The sequence below is a fragment of the Dermacentor variabilis genome, chromosome 3 (genome assembly GCF_050947875.1).
Source record: "Dermacentor variabilis isolate Ectoservices chromosome 3, ASM5094787v1, whole genome shotgun sequence".
In the NCBI taxonomy this organism is placed as follows: domain Eukaryota; kingdom Metazoa; phylum Arthropoda; class Arachnida; order Ixodida; family Ixodidae; genus Dermacentor; species Dermacentor variabilis.
The window spans coordinates 58125475-58135265 of NC_134570.1; the positions used below are offsets into that span (position 1 = coordinate 58125475).

Genomic DNA, 9791 nt, shown 5'->3' on the forward strand with positions numbered 1-9791 from the left:
TCATACAGCGGGCCGAAGCTCCGAGAGACAACAGTGCCGAATTGGTAAAGGAAAGGCGCAACAGCAACACTAAAGCGGCGAACATGCCTACTGCAGCGGCACTGCACACCACGATCAAGGACAGCACAGCATGTCTATTTTGTAATTCGAACGGCCATGAGACCGGCAACTGCAACGCAAAGATGTCTGTGGCGGATAAGAGAGAGGTGCTGAAGCGTGACAGTCGATGTTTCCGGTGTACAACAAAAGGGCACGAGGCAAGAGAATGCCGTAAAGCTAAGTGGCTCAGGTGTGCGCATTGCAAGGGCAGACATTTAACGACAATGTGCGACCCTGACTTCAGGAGACGCCGCGACACTGATGAAGGGGATGCATCTTCGTCGACGGTGATTGAGCAAGCCACGGTGTTGAAGTCCTCATTAGGCACGGGAGATGACTTGATGTGCACTGGAGAGCAGCAGTTTCTCCTGCAGACAGCGCGAGCTTGGACAGAGGGTCCACATGAACGTACGCTTGTCCGGCTTCTCCTGGACGGTGGCAGTCAGCGAACCTTCATCCATCGCAACCTATCCGAAAAGCTGCAGTTAAAAGTGCTGGGAGAAGAGGAACTTAAAATATTTGCCTTTGGTGAGACATCAGCCACCACACGCACAAAAACGCGTCGAGTGGAGCTGTGGCTCGGAAGCCAGTACGACGGAAAAGGGGTGCGAGTGGAAGCGCTGGAGGTTCCTTGCATCTGTGCAGATATCATGGCTGCTCCATCAAATTCTGTTCTACTTCAACTTTCAAAATTTCACTTCCAAGTCGCAGACGCCTCGCGGGGCGACGAAAGCGAAAATATTGACCTTTTGATTGGCGCTGATCATTACTGGGAAATTGTCACGGGATCCACTAAGCGTCTCAGCTCCAAATTGATGGCGGTGGAGACTGTATTCGGATGGACAGTCCAGGGCCAGGTCGGCACAAGGAAGTCAACAGGAGTCTGCTCCTCGGCTGCTGGCGTGATGCGGATAGGAGTGAGTGAACAAATTTACAAGGAAATATCAGCACAGCTAAAGTCTTTCTGGGAGCTCGAGCACATCGGTATCAAGGAACATGAGCCAGTTCGTCACGAGGACGCAGTCCTTCAGCACTATAAAGAAACCGTCAACTTTGAGAATGGCCGCTATAAGGTGTCGTTCCCTTGGAATTCGATGGTTTACGAGCTTGGCGACAACTACGAGTGCGCAGCAAGGCGTCTTAAAGCACAGACAAAGCGACTCTTGGAAGGAGATTCGTTGATTAGGGAATACGACGCCTGCATAAGAGACTACATAGAAAAGGGCTATGCAGAGCCAGCCAGCAAGGATTACGGCACGTCGGAAGGTCCGGTGTACTATATGCCACATCAGGCAGTTGTTCGTCGCGAAAGCCAGACGACAAAACTGAGGGTAGTATTTGATGCATCATCAAGTGCCAAAAATCGCCTCTCACTGAACAATGTTTTGGAAAGTGGCCCAAACCTAAACCCAGAGCTCATTGATCTGCTGATCAATTTCCGCACTTACAACATTGCCATCGTTGCGGATATTGAAAAGGCCTTTCTCCAAATATCACTATCAGAGGGCGATCGGAACGCTGTGCAGTTTCTCTGGTACGCTATGACGCCAAAGAAAGGGGAAGAGCTTCCAGCTGTGGTGACCTATCGCATGACTCGCGTGCCGTTCGGGGTCACGTCGAGCCCATTTCTCTTGGCTGCAACGTTGCAACATCATCTTGAAGGCCTGCCGGAACGGTATGCTGAAACTGCAGGTATTCTGCGCAAGCATCTTTACGTGGACGACCTTGTAACTGGGGTTGACAGCATTGACAAGGGTAAAGTCTTGTGCCAGGAATCCAAAGATATATTGTCTCAAGCAGGGATGCGGCTACACAAGTGGATGTCGAACGACCGCGATCTCGTCAACTTCTTAGAGAATGGCAATGTGGAGAGAACGAACGCTGATGCTGGATATGCTGCAGCTACAAAGGTATTGGGAGTTGGTTGGAATGCTCAGACTGACCACTTTGAATACAACCTAACTTCACTCATCGACTTCCTCTCCGCAAGAGCCGACAACAAGAGATTTGTGCTGCAGGTCTCGGCAAGAATTTTCGACCCTTTTGGATTTATTGCTCCCACCACATTGTGCGTAAAGGTAATGTTCCAGAAGTTGTGGGAGTTGGGAATTGGTTGGGACGATCCTTTGCCTGAAACCTTGCAGCCTGAGTGGGACTGCTGGTGTAGGGAGCTTCCACGCATCGAAGGAGTGTCTATTCCAAGACTGATAGCGGCAGACTTTAGAAACGATGATACGGAGAAAGTGGTGCATGTTTTCTGTGACGCAAGCCCGAAGGCCTATGGTGCTGTCGCATATATTGTGACCAAGTCTCCGTTCGGACTAACAAATGTCAGCTTGGTCATGGCTAAATCAAGAGTGGCCCCTTTGAAACGCCTCTCGCTACCCCGATTGGAGCTGATGGGAGCCCTTATTGGCGCGCGACTATGCCACTACGTTACCAAGGCCTTGGATCTGAAGAACGTTGCTACCATCCTCTGGACTGACTCTACAGTAGCTATGTACTGGATCAAGGGAAACGCTGCCAGATGGAAGCCCTTCGTGGCAAATCGAGTCTCAGAGTTGCAGGCGCTGACAGATCCCAGGGATTGGAGACACTGCCCAGGCTCAGACAACCCCGCTGACCTAATCACCCGCGGCATTCTCCCATCGGCCCTGCGGGAAAGCGAACTGTGGTGGAAAGGACCCCGTTGGCTTCAGGAGGATGACACGTGTTGGCCAACGATAAGTGAGCCGAGCTCGAAGGTTGGGGAGTGCCAAATGGAAGAGCGAAAGGTGACGGTGATGCCCATAGTATCATCGTCATCCATGGCAATTTTCAATGTTGAGAACTATAGTTCATTCAGCAGAGTCGTGCGAGTAACCGCGTGGGTCCGCCGCTTTGTCGACAACTGCCACAACAAAGAAGGAAGGACGATCGGCCCATTACGAGCTGAAGAAATAATCAGCGCCGAAAGATACTGGTTGGCTAGAGCTCAACGAGATGCGTTCAGCGACGACATTTCAAACCTGAAGAATCAAAGACCGCTGCACAAGAGCTCTCCTGTTATGCCTTTCAACCCATACTTCGACAAAGAGGGCCTCATGCGAGTTGGTGGACGCTTGCAATTCAGTGATAACAACGAAGAGACTAAGCATCCCATCGTTCTCCCTGGCAATCACCCCCTCACGTCACTGCTCATACGGAAGGAACATTTGAGAATGCTGCACGCGGGCGTACGCGATACTCTAGCACAGCTGCGAGAATCGTATTGGATTATCCGAGGACGTCAGGCCGTAAAGAAAATTATCAAGCAGTGCCTCGTCTGTCACAGGCAAAGTTGCCCTCCCGCTACGGAACCAGTAGCACCACTTCCAGCTGACAGAGTGACAAAGGGAAACCCGTTCGACATCGTTGGCATCGATTTTGCAGGGCCCTTGATTTGTCAACAGTCCCGCGACAGCAAAAAATGCTACATCGCTATTTTCACCTGTGCTGTGACACGTGCCGTCCACCTTGAGCTTGTCAGCGGCCTGTCGGCTACAGCCTTCCTGTTGGCCTTTAAACGCTTTGTGGCACGCCGTGGAATTTGCTCGACGGTGTATTCGGACAACGCGCTCACATTCAAGCGTGCAGCCAGGGATCTAAAGGCAATGTTCATGCTGTTGCAGGTCGAGGAATTGCAGTCATACTTCGCCGGAAACCAGATCAGATGGAAGTTTATTGTTGAACGGGCAGCTTGGTGGGGTGGATTCTGGGAGCGGATGGTGCGATCTGTGAAAGTAGCATTGCGAAAGGTGTTAGGTCGGAGCAGCTTGAGTTTCGAAGAACTGACCACCGTTCTTTATGAGGTGGAGGCCGTGATCAACTCACGCCCTTTGACTTTCATATATGATGATGCTCAAGAGCCAGAACCACTGTCACCGGCTCATTTCCTTGTCGGAAGAAAGTTGACGACCCTTCCTCCACACCTGCTGCCGGACGAAATTCCTGGCGGTGGCATGCATCTCTCACGACGCTGGAAGTACCGGACTGCCATGGCCGACAGTTTCTGGAGACGGTGGCGGAAAGAGTACTTATTGGAGCTCAGATCGGCACATATGTGCCGACCAACGACATCGAGTGATCTGAAGAAAGGCGCATTGGTGCTCCTGAGGGAAGACCGCTTGAAACGCCACATGTGGAAGACCGCCAGAATTAAGGAAACATTTAAGGGTAGAGACGGCAGGGTGCGGTCCTGCAAACTGGTATTAAGTGGGGGAACTGAGGTGAAGCGACCGATACAGCTGCTGTATCCCTTGGAGATTGTAGAGCAATGAGCTCAATAATAGTTCGCTCATCCGGGGGAGGTTGTTGTATATCCTCCATTCTGGAGCCAGGGTCCCCCTCCCCAAGCGGCGCCAGACAGTTGTTAAACCCCCGCGCTGCGGGCCACCGACGAAGTGGCAAGGAGAACTTCTTCTCAGAGGCGCCGGACACTTGATACCCCTCAAACTACGTGCCTTACTGGCGGGCGCGACGTATACCAACGAACTGGCGGTGCGGTGGTGCGTTCCAAGAGTGGAGGTGGTGGTGATAACTTTATTGCACACAGGGGAGTTGCGGACACGCAGGTCCTTGGGCCCCCGCACGGCCCCACTGCACTCAAGCGTTCATGTCCCGGAGGCTCATGACCCTGGCAGCCCGGCCTGTGGCGATGGCTTTGGTGCGTGCGTGGTGCAAGAATGCTTGTGTGGCATGGTGTATTATGTCTTTCTCCTTCTCAGTACTCTCTCCCATTTCCTATACCTTCTAGTGAAAAATAAAGCAGTCTTCTTGATGCGCTCGAAGCGAAAGGACGTCTGTCGTTTTTCCATAAGCTCAAAGTTCTCCGTCTCTTATTCCACAACAGCACCACTTGACGTCTGGAGACCGGAGTGATATCTGGAGCTGCACGCGTGCCAACTAAAATAAAACGTCGCGCATCTGGCGATATACACGGAGGGGTTGTCGAAAATATACGACAGCGAACGTCGCGAAATGCGATAAACGATTCTTTTCTCGCCGTATTAGCCCGGGCGTCATGTCTAGACGAGCAAGTTTCCTTTTGCCATTGTATTGACGATTGGCCAGTAATCGAACGAATTATTCAAAATGAGGAGCGCAAATAAACTCTTAGGACTGATACAACGGAAGCGATGCGGAAAGGAGAAGTTCCGTGATAGTATAATACCCCTGTCAGCAAGTGCAAGACAAGAACAATTAGAGATCGCTGGGAGAGACCTTGGTCCTGCAGTGGGCATAGAGAGATGATGATGACGACGACGAAGACGACACCAGCAATAAGGAAATACATCGGCAATCATTAACTGAAAAACGCGGGAGAGAAGAAAGAAACATGGGGATCCAAATGCATGCACCTGTTGGAATATGATGTGAAGAGAAGCGCAGCAGAACTGATAGTTGGGCGAGTCGGTACGAATTCATAGTAAAATATTTAGATCGTGCTTGTGTGTCTTCCTTCACTGTGTCCTTGTGAATTGTGCGCGCTAAACATTTTACTATGAATGAAGAGAAACTTTTGTAAAGTGGATAGTGTCATAAAACAAGATACGATGCGTACAATTGTCTTTATTATCATCCTGCGCAACGTTCAATCTGATGCAATGTTTATGCACCACACTCGTCGCAAATTTAACGCCATTCAACGTTTATGTTTATCCACATCACGGTTCACAGGGTATTATTAAAAGCAAGGGGCAGTTTCCATGCGAATCCACGTCGACACAACGTACGACTCTTGTCGACGGTATCAGCTTCTCATACAATTGAGCAATCTCGGAGGAAACGATCCTGGGATCACGGCCTACGCAGCCTTGCACGCGAAAGGTCATAAAAGCCTTTCTGCGGTCCTTGAAGGCTATTGGAATGTACGAACGCCTGTCACAGCGGACACTCGTCTGCGAATGTGTTCACAATGGCTGACTCTTTCTTATTTTTCTTCCCTTTCCTTCTTTTATATTCTTTCGCATTCCGCAAATGTAGGGTAGCCAACCGTGTACATCCTTGGTTAACTCCCCCCCCCCCCTACATTTCCCTCGTCATTTCTCTATCTCTCTTTGTCGAGGGAAGAATTGTGGGGAGAGGTGTGCACTGAGACAGATGTACGGCGCTGAATACAGTAGGCAACGTGGACTGTCGTACGCCAATTTTATTCCCACGTTTTTGGCTTTTAGCGGAAATCGGAGCGAGAGCACATTCTCTATGAATGATGTCCAAAACATGCAGGCGATGACGTGTTTACGGCTCCGCAATTGCTTCCGGTGCAAAAAGCCCGCGGAAGCATCGCCTTCTAGATCTGTTTCTGTTATTCCGAAGCAGCGATCTCTGGGCGCTTTGGTTTGGACAGCTCCTATTCGGCAAGGCAATAGCAGACATGGACCGCAAAGTCTGGGAGGGTTCGCAAGGAGAACTGCTTTTGAAAAATTACCTAGTCAATCGTCGTGCCGTCATCTTCGTCATCGGGTAAGTTGTACGAGTGCAGTTCGTTTCTTTATATTTTTTTTAAAAGGCAACGTACTCCGGCGATTTTTCAATATCCACTGATATTAATAGAATTTTGAATATATATTCTCTTTTGCATTCTGATTAACTGAGCCTGGCTATATGGCTGTAAGTCATTTAGTTTTCATGAAAATGAATTTTAAAGCTTGGTTACGTTCCCGACTCATGGCTTTCTGCTGGCCACTCTATGTTTGTGACGTCAGAGTCTACACCACCACAGTCGCTGAAATCGTCGCTGAAATCGTCGCTTAAGTCGCCGCTGTCTAGTTTGCAAACTCTGTAAAAGTTCCCTGTGTCGTCGGGAGACGTCCTCAGCTTTGCTTCTTTAGCGTTAGCGCCCCGTGTACTGCGTGTTTAGCATGGTTTCTGCGTGTTTACATTATGGTAGTGTAGGGTCTGACGTCACTGACTCTTCATGACGTCACACGAAGCAGCTATCCGTTTCGGTTTCGGCATTTCGTTTATTGGTTACTTAAAATTCTTGATGAATTTCTAAGCAGATTGCGCCGCCCTGTATACTGGTGACAAGACTGTCAATGACATTTGAAAATGACAATATCCTAATATGGTTAAAGAAACGCCGAAGTTGCCCTTTAACGGGCAGGCCGTTTAGCTGGGAGCCAGCGGCGCTGGCTGTTCGTTGGGCAGGACCATTGTTCGCTGTCGAAGCTGAGCCCACGCTGCCTCGCTGTTGGGCTCGACGGGCAGAATGCCAGGAGCGTCGCAATTTACGGAGGGCGGGACCACAGGCATCCTCTGTACGGGCGGGGCCCCCTCACGGCACGTGAAATGGGCTACGAAGAGTTGTGCAAGAACTGCGATCGGATCACTGACACCGCCTGGGCGCAGATAGCTTCGCCAGAAAGATGGTTGGACACAGCGCACAGCGCACACTGTGGCCGAGATAACGACGAAGAACAGGGGTTTGGTGGGTCATGCAGTGGTGCAGGACAGATATATGGGGTTGTTGGTTAGGGAGATAGAATTAATGCCGAAGGAAGGGGAGAAAATGCAGATCATTAGCTGGGGATATGACATCAGGAAATTTGCACTCATAGCATGAGGTTGACCGACGCGTGCAGAGAAGGCGCAACTGAAGATATCGTTGAAAGACAACGTCTGAGCAACGCAAATTGTATGGGCGAAAGGAAGAAGTAATGCACACACAAAGGCTCCTCGCGCGCCTTCTTTTCACCCATGTATTCTGGGTACCATCCCTAACGTCGAACCAACTATGTATGTCGGTTCTATGTTGAGGTGCTGTCTATGACGACTCTCTCAACTGGTGACACGCACACACGCACACGCGCACACACGCAGTGTTTTCAACTACGCATTATCAAACCACAGGTCCCGAGAGGAGCTCATTTTACAAGGACACCAGTTATCATGTCCAAAAAATAAAAAAAAATAAAAACGGAGGCATCCAATTTTACCGCTTCACGACTTTCATGAGCTATATATGTGGATAATGCCATATAACATAAGCTTGCTCGCAGCGCTAATTTATGCACTAGTAATCCAGTCTTGAGAAAGTCACTATCAACCCTGGCATCGCTACGCAAGGATTAAGGCCTTCCGTATATCTGCGACGGTTGGCCAAGTCGCTTAAAATTCTTCGCCAGCCTCTTGACTGCGCAAACCTTCCTCAATAGTGGAGCGTTAGCGCAATAAACCTTCCTCACTGGCCACTTGCGAAATACCAGCAGCTTGCCATTGATGCAATAATTTCTTCACTTTAATCCGTCAGAAACCGTGGCGCACATATTATGGAGGGGGGGGGGGGAGGAAGGGCGATGTCCAGGTTACGGAGGCGAAAGGGCTCGTTACTTATCAATATGATTAGCTCGGCTTCACAAGAGAAACACTACATCTGGGAAGCGTACTAGGTCCTATCCCTTCTCCTCCAAGGCAACGTTGAAGTTTAAATTTTCTATTCTAATTTGTTCAGAACATCGTCTTGATTGACAAGCTGTAGCCTACATACATAAACGCCAGAACCTTTGTTTCACCCCTATATACATACGACGATCATATATCTTCTTGCCCTTCTTTTCTTTTTTTTTTCTGCCCTCCTCCTCCTATAAGGCGTTTCTGTCCCCGATCCCCTTCCGTATGCATAGGCGCATGTAGGCGCCTACATACCACACGGGTATATACGCCGGCATGGTAGGGTCCAATCTTTCGAGTCCTCTGCAGCGATTATCCGGATGGTCCCAGTGCTTTTCTGTCGCTTTTCGGATGATCGACAATTGAGAGATGGCAGCGGGCGCCCGCTCCTGAAAAACGAATTAAACTACACCAAATTTGGCGAGGTTTGTTGCATTTAAAAGAAAAACTTAAAATCTAGTGACTGTTGGTTTCTAACTTTTGCTTCAGGTCGTCAATTTTTTGTTAAGATTTGGCAAAAATCGAAAATTTACAAAAAACGAAACGATCAAGTTTATAACTCCGTAACTCAGCAACGAAAAATGATACCACAATTCTGTGAATTGCATCTGATACTAAATCTAAAGCGGAAAAAAACTGATGTGTTACACATGAATTCAAAAAAAATTAAGTAATATGGAAATGCGGCTTTAGTAGAACCTTTGTAAACAACGTAACAAATTTGCGTTAGTTATAAAATGACGTATCGAATTTGTCCGCTTTCAATGTTCTCATGGATTCCGCTTGCAGAACCTCGATATCAATTCTTGATGCAGAGCTATTAATTTGTAAACTTCGTGCTTATATTTCTTTCTAATTTTCAAAATTTTGAAAATTCATTTAACAAAATCCAGGCCCCAAATCGAAATTCTGCTTCCAACAGTGACTAGAATTTAACTTTCTCTCTCAAATGCAATAAACTGCATTAAAATCGGTCCAAAGGTTATCTCAGAAAAGCTTCTTTTGCGTTTTACATGTATTTGAATGGGCCACGTCGGAGTTCGGCCCGAGCTAAAGCTTCCTCTTAAGCCCTTGGCCAGATGTTAAGTCGAGTTTTAAGGCTATCCAGGCCTCACTTTAGTTTTTAAACAGCACGGGCCTGGACTGTAGGCTCTGAGCAGACAAAATTGCTTGCTTTTATGTTTTACATCCTCCTTCTCTCGTCGTCGTCACCCATCATGCCCCTCGTGCCTGCCTCTTTCTTTTGCCCTTCCCCTTCCCCGAGCACAGAGTAGCTGGCT

General features: G+C 48.8%; 1 protein-coding gene across 1 annotated transcript; it reads left to right on the forward strand.

The window, feature by feature from the left end:
- Window positions 1-323: 323 nt before the first annotated feature.
- Window positions 324-4397, forward strand: LOC142574532 (uncharacterized). Its single transcript, XM_075683593.1, has one exon. It carries the CDS (start codon window positions 324-326, stop codon window positions 4395-4397), a length of 4074 nt encoding a protein of 1357 aa, XP_075539708.1.
- Window positions 4398-9791: the final 5394 nt, after the last annotated feature.

Coding starts and splice junctions, on each gene's coding strand:
- LOC142574532 (XM_075683593.1), top strand. CDS start 324: ATGTGCGACCCTGACTTCAGGAGACGCCGCGACACTGATGAAGGGGAT.